General features: G+C 38.5%; 1 protein-coding gene across 9 annotated transcripts in view; it reads right to left on the bottom strand.

Moving 5' to 3' along the window:
- Positions 1–27,046, bottom strand: part of GRIN1 (glutamate ionotropic receptor NMDA type subunit 1) — a 121,458-nt gene that overhangs the window by 63,948 nt on the left and 30,464 nt on the right. For 7 of the 9 annotated variants that reach the window (XM_040324383.1, XM_040324384.1, XM_040324387.1 and 4 more), the window contains exons 3-5: positions 20,594–20,770; positions 12,889–12,951; positions 11,947–12,047 (exon numbers count right to left, since the gene is read on the bottom strand). In XM_040324383.1, coding sequence (XP_040180317.1) covers positions 11,947–12,047; positions 12,889–12,951; positions 20,594–20,770 — 341 coding nt within the window. The remainder of the gene's footprint in view (positions 1–11,946; positions 12,048–12,888; positions 12,952–20,593; positions 20,771–27,046) is intronic. The other 2 variants (XM_040324385.1, XM_040324391.1) reach the window with 1 other exon arrangement.

Genomic DNA, 27,046 nt, shown 5'->3' with positions numbered 1-27,046 from the left:
AGCATGAAATTGTTCAAAATGTCTTGGTATGCTAATGCCTCAAATGTTCCCTTCACTGGAACTAAGGGGCCAAGCCAAACCCCTGTTAAACAACCCCACACAATAATCCCCTCTCTACAATGATTTGGACCAGTAAACAAAGCAAGGTCCATAAAGACATGGACATGCAAGTTTGGGGTGGAGGAACTTGACTGGCCTGCACAGAGTCAACCCGACAGAACACCTTTGGGATGAATTAGAGCGGAGACTGTGAGCCAGGCCTTCATGTTCACATCAGTGCCTGACCTCACAAATGTGCTTCTGGAAGAATGGTCAAACATTCCCAATAGACACGCTCCTAAACCTTGTGGACAGCCGTCCCAGAAGAGTTTAAGCTGTTATAGCTGCAAAGGGTGGACCAACTCAATATTGAACCCTATGGACTAAGACTGGGATGCCATTAAAGTTCATGTGCGTGTAAAGGCAGGTGTCCCAATACTTTTGACAAATTTAGCGTGTGTGTGTGTATATATATATCTATCAAACTAAATAAGGAGGGTAAGTGTTGCATTCTTAATGTTTTTGACAAAGAGAATTAAGAATAAGAAGATAAATATAATATCCTATTATGATTCTATAAATTATACTAATATACACTTTTAAAAGACTATGGGCTCCATTCACAAATCTGTATTTTTCTCTTTAAAATTTGCGATAAAATAGCTCATAGCGTTTGTCAAAACATTTTTTGCAATTCACAAAAAATTGCTACCAAAATACTGCATGCGGATCTTGGATTGAGTTCTCGAGCTCTGACATTCTGAGATCCTTTATATGAATAGCTTCTATTTTAGAGCTTGAGCTTTGTCATAAAATGGCAGTTTGGAGGGACCTTCTTAGGTCAGGAAAAAGCTCCCCAGATGTGTTTTTTTGTTCTTCTGGATTCTTTTGTCTTTTCCACTTTTGTGAGCAGTTCATTTATTTGCCTATGGGAAACACTGGCTAGAACATTAAAGATGTGACCATGTGGTAATGCATATTCATATTAAATTAATTTTTAGCTTGTAAGAACTGCTTTGAAGGATTGTCATATTTCTGTTATATTAATGCAATGATATATCTATGGGATCATGTTGTCCCAGGCTATGTGCTTTCCGAGTGCAACCTTTTCAAAATGTTCAATAAAATTGAATATAAAAAATAAAATAAAATTACTGCATGAAACCATTCGGTATTTTATCTCATGCGGTATCCAGTGGGATGGATACAGTGGAGAAGAATTAGAACCCCTGTCAATTTTTATTGCTAATAAAGTGGTAGAATAGTTTAAAGCGGAGGTCCCACGAAAAAAATAGGCAACAAATACTGCAGCTGCTGACTTTTAATAAATGAACACTTACCTGCCCAGCACGCCTGCGATGTCGGCAGCCAAAGCTGAGCAATCGCTCATCTCTCGGCTGCCCCCGCCGCCATCCTCTGTGAGGGAATCAGGAAGTGAAGCGTTGCGGCTTCACTGCCCGATTCTCTACTGCGCATGAGCAATCAGTGCGGCGTGTCCTCATCACTGGTCCCCGCTGTCTCCTGGAAACAGTGTGTTTCCCAGAAGACAGCAGGGGGGGGTTGGGGGCGTGAATCCCGCGGGGGTGTCTATTCCCGGAAGTGGGTGCAAATAACTGTATTATACAGGTATCTGCACCCCCCCTGAAAGGTGCCAAATGTGACACCGGAGGGCGGGGAGCGTTCCGAAATTCGAAGGTTCACTTTTTGTGTGGACCTCCCCTTTAAACCGTAGAAATATGCCAACTCACTAAGTCAGTGCGGTCCCTGCAGCATATGTATTAATACAAAAGAAAAAAAGACGACTAGAAAACCAGTCAAAGGGAACCTGTTTTCACAGGATACACGTGGTTTATCAAAAACAACTAAGTTCAATTAGGTAAATACAAAATATCTTTAAAATTGGCAAATATTAAATGGAAATAGTATAAAGAATTACACACATATATAAATACGCGTCTTCCACTAATACAAAAGAGAACGTTGTCTTTTTTTTTTGTGGAAGAAGGTTATTTATATACTGTGTGTAATTTTGTATACTATTTTTCCTTGGTAACCTCTTGAGGATCCCTAGGCTTCCATGGAACCTTGGTTGAGAAATCTGGCTTTAAAGTAATTTTTGCTGTGATATTTAGCAAAGTCATTGTTATATATTTAGATGTGTCTGTTTTTTTCTTATTAGAGAATAGCCATTGTCATTCTCTCATGTTCTTCAAAGTGTCACTCTGGTATCCATCTTTCAAACCTTCAAATTGATGACACCCCTCTCCTAACAGCTCAAGTTCCACACCTTTGTAAGAATACTTGTCTATTCATAATCCCATTCTGTGTTGGGAATATTTGAGCCAAAGATTGTGGATTAATTGTGGATAAATAGTCTCTCCGACACTACATATGACATATGTTCTAACTAAGGATTAGACCATTGTGATATGCATGTACATTGTATTATGTTTGGAGTGATTGGGAAGATATCAGCAAATGATCGATTATGCTTGTATATACACAAAAAAATTCTGGCAAAATTACCATAGAAAATATATATTTCACTACATGTAATGGGGTTGATTTACTAAAGGTACATAGACTGAGGACTTTGCAAGTTCAGTTACTCCAGAGCTTAGTAAATGAGGGGGAGCTCTTCTGACTTCCATCATCCAATCATGTGCAAGCAAAAAGGCATTTTTCTTACATTTTCCTTGCATGTTATTGGGTGTTCTTTGTAAAGTGAAGCTTTACCTCATTTACTAAGCTCTGGAGCAACTCGCAGAGTAGAACTATAGGCATAACTATATTTCCGTTCACTTCCTGTCCCATAGCCAAAACAGGAAGTTAGAGGAAATCCCTGTAAATTGGGGGGGGGGGTAGGGGGTACCTAGGGGACACCCAGGTCAACAGAACTAGTGTCCACATTGGAATATTTCCCCTGTAATGCTTTCTGGGGGCAACCCAAAATTTGGCATTTTCTTTTACTTTTAATTTCAATGATAATGGTAAACAGGACACACTTATAGTGTATCTCCCTGACAGGTGTTCTAACCCCTCTCCACTCCATCCAAAACTAAAAAAAAGTTTTATACTTTAGGTAAATCAGCCCCAATGATTTCCATATTTCCATATTTAGGTTTCAATTCATTACTGTTGAGAGAACTGATCCAAAAAGGCAAATTGGCTATTATATTTTTAAATTTCTTAAATACTGCATACCTAGACCACTGCTTAATTACCGCATGCATTTAATGACTTATTTCCTTCTGTGAATTGACTTTATGCGTTATTTACTGACAATTTTGAAACTGTATACAGTAGTGAATTGACAGTTGCAGGATCGCATGCGATATTTAGGGAAAATGTGTCCGAACACCTACTGAATGCGATCTGGTTCTGTGAAAGGAGCCCAATATCTTTATTTCAATGTCTTGTACTGTTCTAGAAAGGAAAATCTCCTAATATTTAATGATAAAATCGTATACCATAAGTATTACCAAAGAAGCAAAAATAAACATAACTGTTTAATTAAATTGTATTGGCTATTTTAAAATATTTTTTTTAAATAAAGAAAGAGTTATATTCTAAAATATGTATTTTTGAAGAAAAAAACATTGCATACCTGAGTCTTGTATTTTAAAAATCAAAACAAAAAGTGTAACTTTTAAATATTTTTGTGGGGAGTAGAGGGAACAAGAGGGAGGACAAAAGGAATGATGTCACAGTGCAAACATTTTGTTATTAGGTTAAGAACATTTATAGTAAGTATTTTTCAAAGTCTGTGAAGATGTACAGTATATATATTAATCCATAATGGCAAAGAGTATTGGAGAATGTAACATTTCTTGGACAGTTAGCAGCACAAAACTTTATATTTGTCCAAATTATGGTTCAGTTAGTCTGCCTGGAGAATACAGAAAGCAATTTGATGTCTATGGTTTATTTATAGAGGTTATACACTACATATTAGCGATGAGGGTAGAATATTTTATAGATATGCTTGTAACCTTTGATGGAGACCAACTATTCTTTCACAATGCTGGAATAAGTGGACTACATGCTTTTCTGCAGATTCTACATTGAAGTCTTTTGAACCACAAAAACATTAGTTTTGCATTTAAAAAAGTCCATAACTCTTTCTAAAAACGCAGCGCCTGAAGAAAGCATAGATGTGAATGTGTCCCATAGGAAACCATGTTCAATAAACTGTAGTGCGTTTCTGCAAAGAGCACTAAAAAATGTGTGAACCGAGCTTAGAAGCAGGCATTAACTAACTCAGTTAACTGTTCTGTAACCCTTGGTCATACTTATTATACTGTTAACATTAAACATTTTAGACACAGCTACTTGTTGGAGAACACCACTCTCCAGGTGTGCAGTATTTAGGGACCATTACCACAGAACCTGCACCGATCTCCACCAGCACAGCAAATCCTGTCACCTGACTCCCAGGGAAATGTCCGACTATTGCTACTGGAAAACAAGGAAACGCACTCCAATATAACTACATGCTTGTTCTCTTCCAAGGTGCCCCTCTATATCTCTCTCTCCCATGACTCCCAGCTAAGTCACTAGGCACTCTTTGCTGGAAAGACGGTCCCAGTATGTGGGAAGCCAGTTGCTAGTGAAGGGGCCAAGCATAACACCCCTTCAATAGCACAGGACCTGGCACTCTTGCCTGTCACCCAGTCTCTGGCTGGCTGCATAAAGCAAAGGACACAAGTACAGTTGTCTCTAGCAACAGCAATATAGCTTATGTTACAAAGCATACTACATGCTGGGCTCTGTGTACTGTATCTCACTCATTCCCCTTTAGTTGTGTGTGTAAGCCCTGTTCATTTGATACACACAACCCTTTAAGAGACTTAAGCCCAGGCAAAGTAAGTAAACACATAGTATCCTTTACTTAGGTAGTTGCAGATGACAGTATAGTTCTCAAGACAGTTTCCATACATCCCTGTACAGAGTTATTCTAAGTGGTCCATAAATTGTGAGAACCTTAGGCAGAAGGCAAAGTCCACTTAGGCAATACATTCACAAGAGGTATTACCAGTCTTTAGAGTCCATAATTGGCAGGAACCCACAAAAGTTATAGATCCATGATTGGCATCTATAAGTCCATGAGGGTTTCCAACTGGGCTCCCATTACCCCACAAAAAGGGTGACCATCCAGCAGAATAACAGGCTACATTTTGGCAGTATCCCAGAAGGCTCCTTGCACTCTAGGGCTTGGAGTGAACCCATTTTATATGGTATGACCTGTAGGGGTGGCAACCTTGATAAAAATAGTGGGAACAATGTTAACCCTTGCAGTTTGGTAACCTCCAGCTCACAGGTCAACCTGAGGACACATTGCAACATCAAGATATTGTAACATTTTGCACCTGGCATGAGTACAGACAGAATAAAGTAGAGCCAACACAGTGACACATAAAATGTACATGAGGTACATAAATGGCCTACACCTAAAGAAAGGGCATTATTCATCTCCAGTCAAACCTCCACTGTTCTTTTTAAATCTCTACAGATGCTCCTTATCTTCTTTTTTTTAGTACAGGTGAACTAACCCTTTAATGTTTCACCTAGACCACTGGAACTGGACTCAGCTTAGACCCATCACACATCTAAATTATGCATTTCCTCTTTATTGGACCCCCTCAGATGGACCAGTGTTCCAGGGGAAGCATTAGTTGCTTTCTGATCCAGCCCAATACAACTATATACAAATATTGGCCAGTTAATGTAGTTAATAATGACAGGTAGGCATACAGTTCACCACAAAGTTTGGATGTTCACTGTTCCCCAAACAGGCACACTAAATGGGAAGTAGTCATAAATTCAGTGGTGGTATTACTACAAATACTAAACATGACAACCTCATGCTCAGGGTCATGAATCTACCCCCCCCCCCCAATCCCTTGTTAGTTTTTAGTGTGTTGGTAGCTGTACAGTCACTGGTTGTTATGGTGCTTCATAACAACCAATAAAACTATGCAAATAAAAAGTGGAACTTCCCCTAAAATTTATACCAGACCTTTTTGCTAGATAGGGTCTGGTATGGAATTTAGAGGAACCAAACCCCAGGCAAAAAAGGGCCTGGGATCCATCCCAAAACCCAAACCAGACCCTTATCAGAGCATGCAGCCTGGCTGGCCAGGAAAGGAGGGGGGCAGCAAGTGTGTATTTTCCCCCTTCTGAATCATACAAGGCCACATGCCCTCAACATAGAAAGAGTACCTTGCCGGGTATTTTATTGTACATGTGTGTACGTGTCCCCCAGTGCCATAAAAATGTCTTTGTTTACAAGTAAGTAATTTTCTTTAATAAATCATAGAGGTGTGTTATTTCACAAGCAGATTTAAGGCATCCCCAAGCATGGTACTTTAAGCCTTACCAGAATGGTATTTTTTTGCATTGGTATATGCCCCCCCCCCCCTGGCAATGCCCAGCTCCTCATGCCCTTTGTTTGACAATGCCTTGCCTATTAGCATTAAATATAGAGAGAATTCATTTTTATGATTTTCTTCTGTTGTGCAGATTTTCTTTGTTGGGAACGTCAGGGGAACAGATAAGTAATAATGGGAGAGAAGGATTGAACTATTGTCCACACAACAACTGAAGTTTGTTTGTTTTACATTGAGTACGTCTCCGTGATACGCTTGCTAAAACTCTCTCACCTAGTTTCTATCAGGTTACAAGGTTACAAACTAATATGTATTAGTAACCAGCAATAACCTTTGTGTGAATTATTTGTCCATTTGATATTAGATGTGCACTCCATAGCGGCAAGCAATGCCATGTGATGAAAGTCTATGGCCCCGTACACACGACCAGTTTCCTCGGCAGAATTCAGCTTCCGACCGAGTTTCTGGCTGAATTCTGCCGAGAAACCCGGCCGTGTGTACACTTTCGGCCGAGGAAGCCGACGAGGAGCTCGGCGAGGAAATAGAGAACATGTTCTCTATTTCCTCGTTGTTCTATGGGAGCTCTCGCCCCGCCGAGCTCCTCGGCGGCTTCAGTGCTGAACTGGCCGAGGAACTCGATGTGTTTGGCACGTCGAGTTCCTCGGCCGTGTGTACGAGGCCTATGGCCCGGATTCATGTAGAGCGGCGCATCTTTAGACTGGCGTAGCGCATCTCATATGCACTACGCCAATGTAAATCAGTGAGGCTAGAACAGTATTCACAAAGCACTCGCTCCCAAACTTGCGCCAGCATAACGTAAATTGGCCGGCGCAAGCCCGTCTAATTCAAAGTAGGAAGGTAGTGGGCATGATACATTTAAATTAACCGTGACCCCATGTAAATGAAGGGCCGAACGAACGGCGCATGCGCGCGCATGCTCAGAATTACTTTGCATATACTCCCTAAGATACGACGGCTCAATGCGTACGACGTGAACGTAACCTACGCCCAGCCCCATTCATGTACGACTTATGTAAACAACGTAAAATACGACGGCTGTTCCCTGGTCCATACCCTAACATGACTTACCCCTGCTTTATGTGGAATAACTTTACGCCGGACGTACGCCTTAAGTAAACGGCATAGACTACTGCGACGGGCGTAAGTACGTTTGTGAATCGGCATATCTAGGTCATTTACATAATCGACGCGTAAATCAATGGAAGCGCCCCTTGCGGCCAGCGTAAATATGCGCCCAAGATGCAACGGCGTAGGAGACTTAGGTTGGTCGTATGAAGCCCAAATTCAGGCGTATCTTGTTTGCTGAATATGGCGCATAGATACGACGGCGCATCTGTGGACTTACGCGGCGTATCAGTAGATCAGTCGGCGTAAGTTCTTTCTGAATCTGGGCCTATATATTTTACCTAGTTTTATAACCGCCATAAGTCTTTTAGTGGTAATTGCAACAATATGCAGGGATTTTAGCAAACTTTCTTGCAGATTCCTACCTTTTGTTATTCTGAAGAAATCACTGTTCGTTCCTCTGTGCCCCAGTGTCGAGAGAGTCTAATGAGAGTGATTTCATAATTATCAACCAAGAAGAATCGAGCTTTGGACTTTTTAGGCACAACATTATGCAAATTAGTAAAATATAACATCTTTAATGTATATAAAAAAGCACAATAATGACAATAAGATTTAAAATTCAAACTAACTTTGTACATAGTGAAAGAAAATGGGTGATTCAGCGTAAAGGGAAGGACAGTACTGAACAGGAGAAAAGAACTGCTGCCCCCACAGATTACTGCCACTAGGTGGAGTATGGTGAAGATTTAAAATGGTGTAGGTGTGGCGCTGTTCTTAATGGTTTTAAAGATTTAAAGTGACAGGTGCTACTTGTTCCTGTGCTTTGATAGATAAATAAAAGTGCTAGTGAAGTATTGCACCCTCAGCCGGGTGTTGAAATAAAGTGACGGGTGCTACTTGTTCCTGTGCATGAGTAGGTAAGCAAAGTGCTAGTGGAGTGTAATACCCTCGGCCGGGTGTTGGCTGGATTAGAAATCACTTAAAGTGGTTGTATACCCCACTTTTTGACTTTTACCTACAGGTAAGCCTATAATAAGGCTTACCTGTAGGTATAAAGAATATCTCCTAAACCTGTACGGTTTAGGAGATATTCCCCCCGCAATGCGCCGCTGATTGCAGTGGCGCATGCGCAGCAGGGATCCTCGACTAAAGGACCGGCAGCCGTCGGACCTTGCCGAATTGAAGTCTCCCGGGCGCATGCGCGAGAGTGACGTCATCGCCGCTCCAGCCAATCACAGCGCTGGAGCAGCGATACCCAAAAGACACGCCGGAGCAAGATGACATCTCGCTCGGCGTGGATCAGGTTAGTTCTCTTCACCTCGTTTTAAGGTAAGTATTTCATAATGAGCTAGTATGCGGTGCATACTAGCTCATTATGGCTTTTCCTTTACAGGTGTAAAAAAACATTTTTTACAGGGTATACAACCGCTTTAATTGATCTGTCACATATAAAGTGCTATATCCAATGAAAAAACACAGCAATAATACATCAAATGATAAAAAATACATAAACAAAATAGTGATAAAACAGTGACTTGTGCTCATAAATCAAAAATCAAAAATTAATTACTAGAGTAAAAATAGGTAAAAAGTAATAAAAAATAAAGCCCAGTGATGGAAAGCAAATCTTGCTTTCTTGCGATGTGCGTGACTATCCGTGCTCGTTCTATATATGCACTCACCAGAAACTTCTTACCCTCCTGGGGTATGACGCAGCCACAGTATTGGCCACTGTGTAGCAATCTGGGAAATGGTCCGCTCCGGATGTCTGCTAGGAGCTTCAGTAAAATGCCCTGATCACCGGCCAACTCCTCTGCTCGTGTTCCAGGAACACGAGCAGAGAAGTCGGCCGATGCTGGTTATTTGATGTAGAAAGATGTCAAAACTTGCTCAGTATGGGATCCTTGGTCAGATACTTCATCGTTTATCAGTGTGTTGGGACCATCTTGCTAGCACTTCATGCTTTTCCGCCTGTCACAGCATATAATATGTGAAGGCTATGGAAGGGATTTATTTGATTACTATGTAGATATACTGTGATTCCCAACACTTTTCTCTATAGACAAAATACACTGCCATACTAGATATATGTTGAAAATCTTTTATGGATTTTTATATCATCACATACAGTGCCTGAGAGACACTCCCTCTCCTTAAGCAGCCCCCTTGCTGATGCTGCCATATTGCTAACATATTTAATATACATTTGCCCAAAACTCCTGAAAGCTTGTCGCGTAACATGTAGAGCAAGAGCAAGATTTGACATCTTTCTACATCATAACCAGCACTACAGAATATATTATATTATAGATACTTATCGTCATTCTGTGTAGTGCATGTTAGAGATGTCTACACTATGTACAAAACCATTAGTGTACATTTTAAATCTTATCGTCATTATTCAGTTTTTTTATATACATTAAAGATGTTATATTTTACTAATTTGCATAATGTTGTGCCTAAAAAGTCCAAAGCTCCATTCTTTTTGTACATACTCAATTAATCGGGAAGTGGCACTTTTTATATTCCCAGTATCCACAGTACCACTCTGTGGTGATACATGGTCAAATTTGCTGTCAATAATAATCAACTAGCTGCTGCAGCTGTAGAGCTCTAATGAGGAAAACTGCTGGGTCTGTATCCCTTTAGACATCATTTCCTATTGGGAGTATCTTACCAAAAATAAATTTTTTGTTGCAGGGGATGCCAAAAATCTGACTTGTAGCTTAGTGTGGACTTCTCAGGCCCCGTACACACGACCGAGGAACTCGACGTGCCAAACACATCGAGTTCCTCATCGAGTTCAGTGTGGAAGCCGCCGAGGAACTCGGCGGGCCGACTTTTCCCATTGACTAACGAGAAAATAGAGAACATGTTCTCTTTTCGGCCCGACAAGTTCCTCGACGGGTTCCTCGCTGAAAAGTGTACACACGACCGAGTTTCTCGGCAGAATCCAGCTCCGACCAAGTTTCTGGCTGAATTCTGCCGAGAAACTCGGTCGTGTGTACGGGGCCTGAGAAAATCAGTGAGCCAATCACACAAGCAGGAAATTATGTTTCTAGGGAGCGTTTTGTACACAATCTGTGTACAGAACACCTCCAGGTAGCCATATTGCATTGCTCTTTATAGAAAATTACAGAGCTGCAGATTGAAAAAGGAAAAAGCTATTTTTAATAACATTCAATTACAATATGATTGGTTTCACAATTGTATATGCTTGAACATTTTTTTTTTTTTGCTATTCTTTTTTCCATGAAAGTGGCATTACCCTTTAAGGCAAAAAAATACACTGCTATTTTTTTTATTAGCTCCCAATCCTGAAGAAAGTTATGCTTCTTAAAATGAAAATACAGTTTCAATGGACTAGAACACAGCTTATTGAAAGTTTAAATTTTCAAAAAAATAAGTCAGGTTATGTTTTAAAATAGGTGTGATTTATGATGGTATTTGGTGGGGTTTATTTACTAAAGGAATAGAGTGTTCACTTTTAAAGTGAATTTTTACTTTGTATCTTCACTTTTCAGTTAACTTAGTGAATGAGATGAAACAAAGAAAACAAACGTTCTGTTTGTAATAAATTCCCAATTTTGTGCAAGGAAGTAAAATTAAAAAATAAATAACACAGGATTTTTACATGCATATATTGGGATGACTAAAGTCAACAGAACTTTCCCTCATTCACTAAACTATGTGAATTTTCTCTTTGCAAAGTAATTTTTCACCTATCTTTGTAAAGGGGGTGAAGTTGTGCTAACCTATTGTCCTATTTTACCTTTCACATGATTTAATATCAAAAGCAAAGATTTTTCACTATTTTTTACCTTATTTATAAAAATTTGTGAAAATGCTCTACTTCTTTAGTAAATCAGGGTCACTAGGTCTGGATCACGTGTTGATGTGGTGTTAGTGGTTTGAACATGTATATTTTACAATGCACTATCCCATTATGGAACTTACACACTTTTTAATGCATTTTCTAGACAGTAAGTAGCAACCCCTTAGTATACATCTCCATGTATCAAGAATTTAATTGTCTAGCAATGAAAATTAACAAAGTATTACAAAAATCAGCATCTGAGTAGTTCTAGTAATAAAGGAGAAAAGTAAAATTAACAAGTGAAAGTAAATACTTGGCAAGTAAAACATGTTTTTAATTAAACTGTACAAAAATGAAAATAAAAAAGCATAACTGTTTGATCTTTTTGGGCAATTCATATCAATGTGTAAATACAGTTAAACAAATAGGCAAAAATGATATAAGCATAATATAAAATACAAACATGCAAACACGTTCATTATTTTGTAAAAATGGATGCCCACCTTACAGTTTGCACCTAAAAAGTAGACAAAATCTGAAAAGCGTGAACAATTTCTTTGGTGAACCTAAAATTAACAGAAATTGATATGACTTTCTGTAGCAGGAACCCACCTTGCAGAGAGGATGATCACTCTGGCTTCTAGGCCTTTTGCTTCAGTCAGTAGAGCAGTCACATTTTTGGTTCCAGGCTCAAAATGAAGAACTTTTTCTGCCTGTGATTAGTGTGAGCAAATGGAGTTAGGCATCAAATACCTCGCAGAGAGAGAGAGAGAGAGAGAGAGAGACAGAGCCATGCTATCTAGAAAAAAAGGTTAAATAGTATTTTCACAAATAATTTAGACTTATACTATGTCCAATATTTTCTTTCAATTACTTTTCCTTTTTTTTTCTTTTTTTTTTCCTTTGCTTTGATTTTGCACTCTGCATGCAAACTGAAGTCCGCCAAGACCCAAAAAGAAAAAGAAAATATAAAAAGAAGGACGTGCATTTTAAAAGAGAGTAGAAAAAAAAAAGTCTGGAAATGCAATTTTTTAAAAAATCCAAAGAGTGTCCTCTTCCCAAAATCAAAAAACCAAAAGGAAAAGATCAGAAATGAAAAAAAAGAGATAAAAAATGCATTTGTAAACACAGGAATTGACCTTGAAGAATAAGTGTTTATCTTATACTGCAAAATTAATCTTCTTAAAAAAAAAAAAATGACAATTAGAAAAAAAACTTGCAGGTTAAATTTACTGGTTCACATGCATTTCTAACAAACTTTAACTGCTGGAGGTGCCCACGATTTAAAATATATTGCTGTAATTATTTTTTGCTGGCCCCTCCAGCATCAAAGGATCAACAAGACTTACTGTAGGGGCAGGCTGAGCACTTACATTTTATCCATTCTCTTGTCCAATCCACTACTGGATTGCACAAAAACAGCAGACAGTCACGGACCACCTAATTTAGGTGGGGGAGGGGGGGGTAAAATTTAGATTGTATTGTTTTTGGTTTTGGGGTGTCTGTGACTTAGTTAGAACCGGTGGGCTACGTGCATTTTCCATGCATATATACCTTGGGTCCACGCTTGTTGTCATAGGAAAGTTGTTCGAGGTTTTCATAGTTCCTTTTTTTACTCTGATGAATAATGTGCACAGAGAAAATATGTAGACACAGAAGAATATTATAAACAGTTGAATATGGTGTGTAGTAAAGCAATCCAATAACCACCTCATCTCTCCACCTCTGCTAAAGGGTAATAATAACACTGGAGCTTGCAAAACAATCATATGACATGTCCGTGAATGTAAATTTGGTGGCTTTTAAGCAACAGTACTATCTGGATGCATAACCACAAACTATGGCATTTTATATGTATGACTGAAATGCAGAATGTGCTTATTTGGTGTTTGGAATGCCAAAATGGAAGCTGTATTATGACTTTAACTTTAAATATTAGCTACATATTATTGATCTAAGGTTTATTATTATTTTAAAGATTAGAACTATTTGGGTATGTTTTTTAGATATAATTGCCAAATTACAAATACCAATTTAAATGTTTAAATGCTATATATATATATATATATATATATATATATATATATATATATAGTAGTATATGTTGTACTATATCTTCTCAATACATATATTTAAATACAGATTTACTTTATATTCCAGGCTACATGAGCATTAGCTTTAATAGGTCGTAAGCATTGTCTTAACAATAATGAAAATCCCAATTTTTTTTTTGCTTTTCATTGCCTCCAGGTAAACTGAATGGATTGAATAGGCATAAACAGAGACCATGATTAACATAGACATCCAAACACTTGGTCCCTAACAACCATTACTACGTGATGCTAAGAAGCAGTTGAACTTGTTTGTGTCTGGATTTTCCTGACAAACAAAAAGCTTCTGTTGACCACGTTATCAATGCAGCTTATGTTTTTTGTAGTGTGAACTGAGAAATTGGAATTTAAAAAAAGTAGGTTAAAAATATTATCTAGTGTTTTATAATATATTCTTTAAGAATGATCTTCAATTTCAATTTGATTTATTTAGGTTGATTCATGAAAATAGAAGACAGGAAATTGTACACAAAATTAAAGACCAGTCAGAATTCTTCTATATTTTTCAATTATATAAAATACGAAATCTTGATTGGTTCCTTTTGGCAAAAACTCAAATCAAATTTCCATTCTCCAGTCTTCAAGAATTATCCCCATCACACTACCTTACATATTTTTCCTGTTATGCTGCTATTTATTTTACTATCTCCCCTTGATCCTGTATGACATTTGTTGTTACCTATCATTTTCCTAACAGTATAGGTTATAAAAAAAAAAAATGTATCGGGAGAATATTGAAGCTGCCATTTCTGGCACGTTCTTGAAAAACGAAATGCCTGGATATCATGGAGATCAAATGGCTTTAATATGTTCTGAGGCCTGGATGTGGAACAAGCATACAGATCATGAAAGTTTAAGGTTTACCAATTTAAAGAAGCCATAGGGACAGCATGAAATCCAAATAGCTTTTTCAGAAGGAGAAGTCAACAATGCTAGCCTCAATATTTTTCTTTTAAAATATATTCTTTAAATGTTCTCTTTTAAACCCATGAGTCTAAAAAAAATGAGGAGAATTATAAAATTATATTAAGGTTATGGGTCTTGTGCTGGAGTTTAAGGTAAATGTGTTTAATTTATCTCTTTATTGTATGATATCTATTAAAAGCCTTTACAGATATTACATTTTTAAAGTTTGTAAAAATGGTGATGTTATATTTCACTAATGTTTTTTGCATCTGAAATTATTTGAGTGTATGTTATAACACAAACAGGACAGAAGAGAACATAGTGATTTTTGTATTGTTAATGTTCCTAATTACATATATTATTATATTATTTCAAACTTAATACAAATAAGTTCATTAAAAGGGCAAATAACAGATCATTCAAGCCATAAGCAATCTTCTATAATCATTGACATTCATTTAATTAATAATATCACCAATACTGATAACAAGAAAATTTTAAATTTGCATATCCAGCTCTGAGAAAATATACTGACTTATTCCCCAAAAATAATAGTTTTAACCAAGTGATACTAACTTATAAAATTTTGAAATAGCAAAATGAAAATGTACAAATAACTAGCCTCTGAAATTAGATCTAAACGCACAAAAACCAATCAGCGCAGACCCCACAAAGACACCTCTCAAATTTTGACAGTAGATGTTAAAGTTCTCTTGTTCTAGGTGTTGCAGCTTTCTCAAAAATCCACTGAGTGGCGGACTTAAATCTGAAACATACATCTCCTCTGACAACCTTTTGCTTGTCAGAGGAGACGCTACATTCACTACATTCATGCGAGTGATGTCACACAGCGCTGGCTGGTCCGTTGCGCGTGCACAGCTGGTTTCACTGCTTGGCGGGATGTGGAAGCTAGGCTCGGATCAACATCTCGCATCTCCCGTCGGGTTTTGGAGCCAACCCAGCCACATAGGCCAGGAGAGGAGACATACTTCTTGTTGTACATGCGATTACAGTCCCATGTTTGTGAGTGTAACCCTCTACTTCTGATCTTGAATTTTAATCATTAAAACAGTATTACACTAGGGCAGCCGTGCGCTCTCTTTTCCCTTGTATGTTTCGAAATTATATCTAATAGTTTCTAATCAAGCTTTTTTTGGGCAAAATTTGGTGATAAAAGGTACAAAAAATGTACAGAAATATTAATAAAACTACAAAAATAGAAATTAAAATAAACTCTTTATACTCTTTATTCATGCCTAATGTGAATTTTTACAAAAGTTGTAAGGATCAGCTTTGGTTTTATAGTAAGAAATATGTCACCAGCTCTCTGCTCAAGGAGCCCTGAGAACCGAGTAATCGGCTGTGTTTGATTGCTCGGTTCTCAGTGTTAGAGCTGGCTGGGGACAGCTGCAGCATTGGACCGATGCTGCCCTAGGTAAGTATGAATCTGCAAAAAAAATCCCATACATCTCTTTTAAGCAATGATTTAACTGTAAGCAAGTGTGTCTGGCTATTCTGCCAAGTGCACTACAAAGCAATTCAGTAGGGCCATGTTTTGTTGGGTTTGTTTGAATCAGACTTGGCAAAACTACCAAGCACAGTGTCCCCAAGTGGGAGCTAAGATCGTCTTTATTTCCATTGTATTGTATATACAGTGTATTCTAAGCATGCCCACATTAAGTGTTCCTAGATAATACACTAATTTTGTATCAAACAAGACTATTACCTAACGATTGTTTAATATTTACCACTAGACTCCGTACCACCAGTTCAATCTTAAATTATACTAACTAGTAGATACTGTTATTCTTGTTTTGTTATATTGGCCAAATGTTGAGGCCACCTTTATTATAGAAAAAAACTTGATAAATACACCAAAAAGTGCTTTCCAGGACAATAGGTGAATGATGAGCTAAATTCAAACAATTATAACCAGACTCCATTGAGACATTAGCTATCACTTCTCTCTGACTTCTCTCTGACCATTTAATTTTGATTTTCTCACTCAAGTTTTGTCAGGTTTTTGTCTCCATCTGTGCTGAGTACATTTTGGAATAATAATAGCATTCCATGCTTTTTGATTAATAATAGCATTCCATACACAATGGTCCACAATTGACAACCACCTAAATTGTGAATTCTTTATATTTTTTAATTATTATTGTTATTATTCTTATTACTTTATTACTATTATTACTATTATTATTATTATTATTATTATTATTATTATTATTATTATTATTATTATTATTATTATCATCATAATTCACTTGTTCATTTAGATCAATGTCTTATTTCTTTACTGAAGTAGTTGATGATAATTTTATTGTATTAATGCTATATTAACTTTTTGGGGAAATGACTACCGGATGAGTTTTTTTTCCAACCAGAGGCATCTTTACATATGCGTTTACACGCGTACAATGCAGACCAGGATTTTTTCCTCTTTTTTATTTTGACACTTCAAAAATCTTTATTTTCATTTTCATTAGGACAATGTGCATTTCAGACATTCTCGTGTGTTTACTCGCATTTTGATGCTTTTTGGCCAAAAAAATGCAGCAAGTTTAACTTTTTTTTGCAAGCCCTGGAACTGGCCACTCTGGTGTAAACTAGGGCCACTGGAATACATGGCACACACAGTGCATCCAGTTTGCATGTTATTTTAAAAAAGGACTGGAAAACGTCTTTTGTGAACCAGCCCTTAATGTCTTTTACTGTATGTTAGGGAATTAATTTGAAAATAGTTTCTAAGTTGTGTGTTATTCAATGCTGATACATCTTTTGTTAAGATTGTTCTTTTTGTTAGAGTCATATGGTAAACTAAAGCCAACAGCATTTAATGTATTTTGAACTAAAAAACATGTCAAGACTTATTTTCTATTTTTTTATACGTTTTTTATATTAGACTGACATTTATGAAACATTTTGTGTTATTTGGTACTTATATGTTTTATTATTACATGAGGGCTTATGTCACAAAGGTAACCCACACCTAGAAGTACCAGGTATTTCTCTGAGCCCTCGGGGGCCAAGTGGAGCTGCAAAGAATCGAAAGGACGGTGAGTAGGAGCAGCTGGGGAAAGGTGAAGTTAAAAAAACCCGCTGCTGCTGCGTGATAGTGTTTGAAAAACAATTGTGTATGACATTAAAGTGAACCTGTATTCCATTTTAGAGTTTCAAGAAAGTTCAGATGTTTGCTATTAACTTTTTTGTGCCCTCTCTGATTTTGTTTCACTTTCTTATTAAGGACTGATTTTACCTGGCTAGGCCGCGCCCACTACAATCAATGTGTCCAATGAAAATGGCTTACTGGCCATTGAAGCACTGGACAAAGGGATGGAAGGCGGTAGGGCTTAGCAATCAAGTCAGAGAAAGTAAGGCCCCAATAATCAATGAAACGAAAATGAAGGGGCACAAAGGAAGTTATATTATAATGGTTATATTGTAAAGGTTATAAAAGGTAACGAGGAGTTAATTTAGACCTGTTTTAACCAATTCATCTCTCACACCTGTACACTTCTATGAACCAAAAACATGGGCCTGTTTTTTTTGTTTTTTTTTAGCAAAAATATTTTTGTTACTTTAAATACCATATATAATTTTTAGGAAGAATAAGGATTTCTTGCAAAAATTACTTTATTTTTTGAACAATTCACAGAAATAAAAAGGTAAAACAAGGATTGTTACAGTAGATAAAAATGATATAGTTTATATTATAATTTGTCCTAACACTAGGTTTCTGGTAAAAAGCATTGCAAAAAAATGTGACACGCACAAAAAAAAAAATGAATGAACTAAAAAAAAAAAAAACTAAGTTCAAATATTACTGATTAGAAAAATAGAAATAAACAAAAAAAATAATCAGGAAAGTAAATGTTAAAGGGAGAAGGGGAAGTTAATTAGGGCTGATCACGGTTTTTAAGGGTTTGAATCGGAACACATTTTTTCTAAAAACCTTGTCAGGTTGCTTTAACTGACATAATATCATCATATAGTGAAGCTCATTCCTTTTGTCTGCTAATTAATGAAACAGTGTAGATACAAAAGTAGCAATAGGGTTAATTTACTAAAACTGCAGACTGCAAAATCTGGTTTAGCTGTGCATAGAAATCAATCAAGTCAATCAGCTTCCAGTTTTGTTTTGTTTTTTTTGTCAAAGCTTAATTGAACAAGCTGAAGTTAGAAGCTGATTAGCTACCATGCACAGCTGAAGCAGATTTTGCAATCTACGGTTTTAGTAAATCAACCCCAATGTTTCTCTCTGTCTGAACATTGTTTATAAACCTTGGGTCAGGCAGTCTTGCTTTTTTTTTTTACAGCAGCAGCTTTGTATTGTTGCATTTAAACAACAACTCTGGGCTATAATTTTGACAACCAGGCAAATGTGAAGGGTAGCCACAGCAAGGTAAAAGGACAGAGCATATTATAGGCGATCAAGTTTTTTGGCCATGCCCAGTCTCCACAACTGATTAATAATCTAAAATTAAGTAAAGGTTCACTTTACCAACATGTACATAGATGTGTAATTTTCCTGTTCACAATAATATTTGACAGTTTTCAAACTTAATGTTTAATTTGTATTTAATTTATTACTCTTTTACCATTTAAATTTTGTGCACGCTCTAGCAACTACTTCTACATTTAATCTGATAAAAAAATAAATAAAATTAAAGTAAAAGAGTTAACTATAACATTGCCCTTAGCAACCAATTTAATTTTTGTTTTAAAATTTTCCGGGTGATAATTAGTCATCTAAGGCCTTGTACACACGACCGAGTTTCTCGGCAAAAACCAGCAAGAAATTTTCTGGGAGATATTTTTTTGCCGAGGAAAGCGGTCGTGTGTACATTTTCGTCAAGGAAACTGTCGAGAAACTCAACGAGCCAAAAAGAGAGCAAGTTCTCTATTTCCTCGACGGGAGTCTCAAATTGGCTCGTCAAAATCCTTGACGGGCTGGTTTTCGACGAGAAACTCAAGCGTGTGTATGCTAAGAAACACGTGTTTGCTCAGAATAAAGTATGAGACGGGAGTAACAGTAGCATTTGTAATGGAGATAACACATTTTTCAAGCTGTAACAGACTGAAAAGTGCAAATAGTCTCTTACCAAACTTTTACTTAACACGCAAACACATGAGATTAGCAAAAGCAGCCCCAAAAGTTGTGCCAGTGGAATCGAACTTCCCCTGCCGTCTTATGTGTTGTAGTCACCGCGTTTGAGAACGAGGAGATTTTGTCTTGACTGTGTGTACGAAAAGCAAGCTTGTCGAGTTTCTCGACAAGCCTAACAAGGAACTCGACGAGGAAAACGATGTGTTTCGCCCGTCGAGTTTCTCGGTCGTGTGTACGAGGCCTTAGGATCCATAGACAAGATTAAACAAAAACATAAAAGGCTCAAAAATCTACCAATTATAAAAGTTAAGGTACCTTGGCTATTTGGCTCTTGAGATTTGCCAAGGCTATAATTTTAGCCACACTGGAAGAATTACAGCTGCAGTTGAATTGGTTGTTATAGCCAATGCCTTCACGGCCCCTCTTCTAATGTTTATAGATGCAGTCAGACCTCTAGTTTATAAAGTCTGTGTTTGGTCCCTGCAATGTTCACGTAATGTACGGCAGCAGCTTTCTAAGCAGTGCAAAGATCTCTACAAATTTTGGTCTACCCCTAGTTTAGTACATTGCATCTTCTCCAGGAGCTAAGCAGCCAGCGGGATATCAATCTATCGCAATGAGCCATGTCAGCAAAGCGGTGCTTAGCATGTGTCAGATGGAGATGTGGGCGGATGATGTTGATGTCAGCAGTGGGAGCTCGCGGAGAAGCTGCATTGTACAGATACTGGCAGAAAGGCTCTAATATTCATCGTTAGCCAATTCAACTAAGCTGCTGGTCCGTCAGGGTGCCTACCATTTAATATATCCATTGTACATCTAGTTATTTTTTCCTTGTTTATTATTGTGTTATCATTAGATTTGCAAAGCTCCAGGCTATTCCCTTTTATTGATTGATTTAAGGAGATTTTGGCCCTCGGCAAAGCATGTGAGATGAAACTAGTACAAAGGTTTGTCAGGTGCTAGTGAGACAGTCTAGATGTTTCAGCATTATGTTTGTCATGTTACGATGAAAAGAGAAATATGTTTCAACATACAAGAATCTACACACATTGAACAATCTGAGGAGAACTGGTTATCGCAAAGAAGAAATATAACAACATACATTTCATTGTGATGTCCACATACTGACCTTGGATTCTTTCTCTTCTAGGAGGGTCTCTAACTTCTTCTGGGCTGCCCGGCCCTCGTGGTCTTCACTCACAATGAGAATTACGTGATTCCAGGCAAAGATACGCATCATCTCAAACCAGACCAGAGCCTGGTGCGAGTATGGTGGGACAGTGCGGAGGAAGGACAGATGGATGCTCTGGAATCAATTTTTTTTATATTTTAGACTATATTCATGACAAAAAAAGAATTTGCGATATACACCAATAAGACATAACATTATGATCAATGACAGGTAACATGAATAACATTAATTATCTTTTTACAATGGCATCTGAAAGTGGGTAAACATGTTGTCCCTGAAGCTGATGTGTTGAAAGCAGAAAAAAGAGGCAAGTGTGAAGATTTGAGTGACTTTGACAAGGGCCAAATTGTAATGGCTAGACGACTGGGTCAGAGTAACTCCAAAACTGCAGTTCTTGTGGGATGTCACCGGTCTGGAAAAGGAAAACTGTTGAACCAGCAACAGGGTCATGGGCAACCAAGGCTTACTCATAGGTGTGCGCAGCCTATTGCATTAGGGTGTGCACCCTAAAGCTCCAACACATATGCGTTTGACATATTTACTGACCTCTTCCCCGCCCTCCATCCTAGAACAATGGGAGGAAGGGGGAGCAAGGGAGCACATAGGGGACCCGGGCAACAGAAGGAAGAGGAACAGGGAAAGGAGGGGTGGCATATATTAGTACCGATCCCTTATATTTTCCTCCTGTGGCAGCTGAATGTTGACAAAAGGGAGAGGAGGAGAAGATCGATTCCACTAAATCCCCCCCCCCCCCCCAGCCGCCTCTTCTGTCCAGGTTCTGAGGACCGGCAAGGAAGTATTGCGGTTTACCTGTCACCTACCCAACATTGACAGGTTGCCAAACCCCTTGCGCACGCCTATGGGCTTACTGATGTATGTAATAATTATGTCTCTATCAGCGCAGCCTAAATACCTCCTAAGAATTATACAAATCAACAAAAAATACAGTGGGGGTTATTTACTAAAGGCAAATCCATTTTGCACTACAAGTGCAAACTACAAGTGCAAAGTGCTCTTAAAATTGCCCTAAAAGTGCACTTGAAAGTGCAGTCACTGTAGATCCGAGGGGAACATGCAAGGAAAATAAAAAGCAGCATTTTATGTTGCACATGATTGGATAATAAAAGAGCTTCCCCGCATTTCAAATCTACCCCTCAGATTTAAAGCTACTGCACTTCCAAGTGCACTTTTAGTGCAATTTCAAGTGCACTTTACACTTGTAGTTTGCACTTGTAGTGCAAAGTGGATTAGTCTTTCGTAAATAACCCCCAGTGTGTTGCTACCTATAACACTTTAAGTTGATTCCACCACACCCTCTTCCACAGAAATAAATATACAAAAATTAAGTGTAGAGCAACACTCAAATGTGATATACTATCAGTGTGTACATCAATATATATACAAATTAAATATAACATTTTTAGTCCATACAAAATATCTAAAAAATAAATAAATAACTGTTCTAAAAGGTTTATTAAATCCCCAGCCAATATAAAACACTCACAGGATAAAAATGACAGATGCGCTTTGTAAATGTATTCGTCACCTTGCTTACCACTACACACACAAACGGGGGCGGCGTGATGTTACGGGCTTGGCTCCTCCTGCGTTGCGCCCTCCGATTGGGCTTCTTCAGTTGATGGGGACCTGACTTACACAAGCCGTTAAATAGACATAAGCCGCATCATCATGGTTAGATTGGCGGGAACCGGAAGTAATGTGTTCAGTGAAAACTGCTTCACATCACATTATCCCGAACTAACTAATGGGGCTCTACACAAACTAGAGCCATCAATGTAACTATAAATCTAACAAACAAACTAACTAGAACTCCCTGTTATTATATAACTCACTGTATATTAACACTTCCAAATGATGCATACATTTCAAAATTAAACATTAAAAATACATTCAATTTTATTTATACACAGATAAATTAAACTCCAATAAAAAATAAAATGATATAAAATAAGTATGAAAGACAGCAATATTTCAGTTATGTAAACATAAACTAACCAATGCTTATAAAGCAATTCATAAGTATAGAATTACCGTACATTTATTATTATTTATACACAGATAAATCGATCTCCCCCTAAAAATAAAATTATATAAAATATGTATAAAAGACAGAAATATTTCAGTTATGTAAACATAAACTAACTATTGCTTATAGCGCAATTTAAATCATTTTGGTTTTACACACTTTTAAGGCCGGCTCACTTTGGTACCAGTAAAGAATGAAACATAAGGGCTTTTTCTGTAGATGATAAGATAAACGTTCACATTGACATTGACTTAAATATCTCACGAGACTGTCTCCATCCAGTGGTTATTCATCTTCTCAAGTCCCCCACATTTTAGGCTCCTGGAATCCCTATTGTGGACGTTTCTAAAATGTCTACATTTGCTATGTTTAATTGGGGTCAATTCACTAACACTTACCACATGTGATAAGGGTATCATGTTATTTATTTGGATAAATAACATGGATACCACCAACTGGAGCCCACCAACCTGAACAACTTAATTAAGACCCATCTCTTTGCTCCTGTTTGTGTCAAAACTTTTAGAACACTTAGTCTACAACCGTCTTAGCTCCTACCTCACTGACAACAACCTTCATGATCCCTTACAGTCTGGCTTCCACTTGCTACACTCCACTGAAACCGCCCTACTGAAACTCACTAATGACCTACTAACTGCTAAAACCAATGCCCACTACTCCAAACTCATACTACTTGACCTCTCTGCAGCCTTTGATACTGTTGACCATCCCCTCCTCCTCAAAAAACTCCTTCAAGAATCTGCTCTCTTGGGTCTCCTCCTACCTATCACAGCGCTCCTTCAGTGTGACCTATAACTCTGTTTCCTCCTCTCCACTTCCTCTTTTTGTAGGGGTAACTCAAGTTTCTGTCCTTGGACCCCTTCTCTTCTCCATTTACACCTCCTCCCTTGGTCTGTTAATAAACCCCCATGGCTTCCAGTGCCACCTCTATGCTGATGAAACACAAATCTATCTCTCTACTCCTCACCTCACTCCTTCAATCTCCTCTTGCATTACTAACTTACTAACTAACATATAAACATGGATGTCACACCACTACCTCAAACTCAATCTTTCTAAAACCGAGCTCATAATTTTTTCTTCAACCCGTGCCCCTCCCCCTGACGTCTCCATCAAGATCAATAATACAACCATCAGTCCCTCCTCTCATGCCAAGGTGTATTCCTAGACTCTGTCTTTTCAGCCCCAAATCCAAATCACTGTCCAAAACCGAAACATCTTCAAAATATGCCCCTTTCTAACCACTAAGCAACTTATTCACTCCCTTGTTATATCTCGCTTTGACTATTGTAACTCCCTCCTCATTGGCCTACCTCTTCGCAAGCTATTCCCTCTTCTGTCTATCATGAATGCCGCTGCCAGACTCATCCACCTTACCCACTGTTCAGTGTCCGCCACTTCTCTCTGCCAATCCCTGCACTGGCTTCCCGTTGCCCAAAGAATAAAATTAAAAACACTAACAATAACATACAAAGCCATTCACAATTCTGCCCCAAAGCTACATCACCAACTTCTCCAAATATCACCCAAACTGTCCTCTCCACTCCTCCCAAGACCTTCTGCTCTCTAGCTCCCTTGTCTCCTCCACACATGCTTGTCTCCAGGACTTCTTCAGAGCCTCTCCCATCATCTGGAATGCACTACCCCAATCTGTCTGGCTATCTCTTACTCTGTCCACTTTTAGGCGATCCCTGATAACTCATCTCTTCAGGGTGGCCTATCCTGCCTCCAGCTAACAACCGAATCTTCTACTCCCCTCATTAGTTCATCCCTCACAGTCCCTACCTTTTGTTTCACGAGCCCCACCCTCTTAGATTGTAAACTCGCAAGAGCAGGGCTTCTCTAACCCTCTTGTTTTGAATTGTACTGTTGGTGTAGTGTCTCCCTACATTGTAAATCGCTGCGCAAACTGTTGGCGCTATATTAATCCTGTATAATCATAAATTATCGCATGCGGTAAAGTGCTGTTAAATACCGCATGAAAAAACAATTTTGCAAACAGCATGCACTGGTCTGTGATGTCCCAAGGGGGCAGACCACCAGGTGACATAGCCAGGTGGCCTGCCCATTACCTATATAAAAAATGTCAGATGGCGCAGCCTGCAGTAGGCAACCAGCCTTCACCGACCACGGGATCATCTTTTTTCTTTTTCGGGTCCGACGGGCAGAGGGCGGCATGATTGATGGTAGATTTCATCATGGGACACTATATTATTATTTTTTTAATAAAAGAATTATCAAAAACTGTGTGTGTTTTTATTACCTTGTGACACTTTTTTTGGTGAATGAGTAGGGGCACGGTGTACTTGATACTCATTCACTTGGGGGGGGGTGGGATCTGGGGGCCCCCTTCTTGAAAGAGGGCTTCCAGATTCCGATTTTCCCCCCCATTCCAGATTATGATTAGCCCCCTGCCCACAGACTCCCACAACCACTGGTCACAGTTGTGGGAAAGAGACCCTTGTCCCTATCAACATGGGGACAAGGTGCTTTAGAGCTCAATGCAGTAAATTATCGCATTAACTAATGTGATAATTACTGCTAATTCATACAAATACTACATTCGGTATTGAACTCCAAATTATTAGTGAATTGAACACCTGCACAATTGTTACCGCATTCTGTATCTTAGCGCATATATTAGCCGTTATTTAACTTTGAGTAAACTGACCCCTTTTTCCCTTTCTTTATGTTATTACAGTAATATGTTCACGTATCCTGACTTGCATACGTCTAGAAGTCCATCCCACATGTTGGAAACCATACTCTAGACAATCAAAACAAAAATGTAATAAATTGAATGAAAAAGTTTTTCCTTAAAGCAGAGTTCCAACGACATGTAATATTTTTTTTTAAAAAACATTTCTTAACCCCCCTGGCGGTATCCCCGAGCGTGACTCGGGGTTGATTTTTTCTGCTATAATCGGTATCCCCGAGTCACGCTCGGGGTAGATATGCAGAGCCTGCAGCGTGCGCTGGCTTACCTTGTCCTGGATCCAGCGATGTCACCGCGCTGTGTGAGCGAGCGGGACCTCGCTCGATTCACACAGCGTCCTCCTGTGCCGCCGATCTCCGTTCCCTGCGACGTTACGACGCACGGGAGCGGAGATCGGCGCCAAATTCAAAAAGGTAAACAAACACAGTACATACAGTATACTGTAATCTTATAGATTACAGTACTGTATGTAAAAAAAACACCCCCCCCCCTTGTCCCTAGTGGTCTGCCCAGTGTCCTACATGTCATTTTATATAATAAAAACCTTTCTTTCTCCCTGCAAACTGTAGATTGTCCATAGCAACCAAAAGTGTCCCTTTATGTCAAAAACGGTTTTAAATTATAATCACTTGCAGAATTGTGCGATAGCGATTTGTGGGGAAATTCGTCATAAAAAAAAAAAATAATGACAGCGACAATTTTGCAACTGAGAAAATTTCAGTGATTTTGATTTGATTACATTATTGAATAATTTTTATTAGAATTATATTATTATTTATTATAATTATTTATAATTATTTATTATATTATAATTTATAATTTTGTTTTTAAAAAAATGTCATAGATTCTTGTTTGGTCAGATTTAAGTGAGTTATTCCTAAGAATTACAGGCCTACAGTACAAATCACCAAATTTCCTTGCAAATAATTGTACCGCTTTTGGTACGTAATTCCAGACAGAATCATACCGCCAGGGAGGTTAAGGACATGAAATAGACATTTAACACTCAGGTCTTTAGAAAAATTCATCCCCCAATGTCAGTTTAATATAAAAAAATCAACTTATAAAATTGCTGGCTGTTCCCATATTGTGTGTGTTTATGTGAAGCCCACAAGAATAATACGGTGAGGCTGAGCGACCAGCATGCACCGCCCATGCTCGCGCACGCCCATTTTCACGGTATCGCAGCCCTGTCAACCTCTCAGGCCTCGTACACACGACCGAGTTTCTCGGCAAAAACCAGCAAGAAACTTGCTGGGAGATATTTTTTTGCAGAGGAAACCGGTCGTGTGTACATTTTCGTCGAGGAAACTGTCGAGAAACTCCACGAGCCAAAAAGAAAGCATGTTCTCTATTTCCTTGGAATGGAGAAAATTGGCTTGTTGAGTTTCTCGACGGCTTCACAAGGAACTCGACGAACAAAACGATGTGTTTTGCCCGTCGAGTTTCTCGGTCGTGTGTACGAGGCCTCGAGTTGCCATCACAATGGGCAGCGTCGTCGGAAGTCCCCGCCCCATTGTGAAGGCAACAAAGCCCTGAGAAATGATGACACAGTAGCGAGTGGAGGCACAGAGGGAAGTGTCGTAAGGAGCAGCGGTGAGGAAGG

This window comes from Rana temporaria, chromosome 9 (genome assembly GCF_905171775.1).
Source record: "Rana temporaria chromosome 9, aRanTem1.1, whole genome shotgun sequence".
Taxonomy (NCBI): domain Eukaryota; kingdom Metazoa; phylum Chordata; class Amphibia; order Anura; family Ranidae; genus Rana; species Rana temporaria.
Note: the sequence above shows the minus strand (reverse complement) of the source record. Positions and strands in the feature narration are given on the sequence as shown.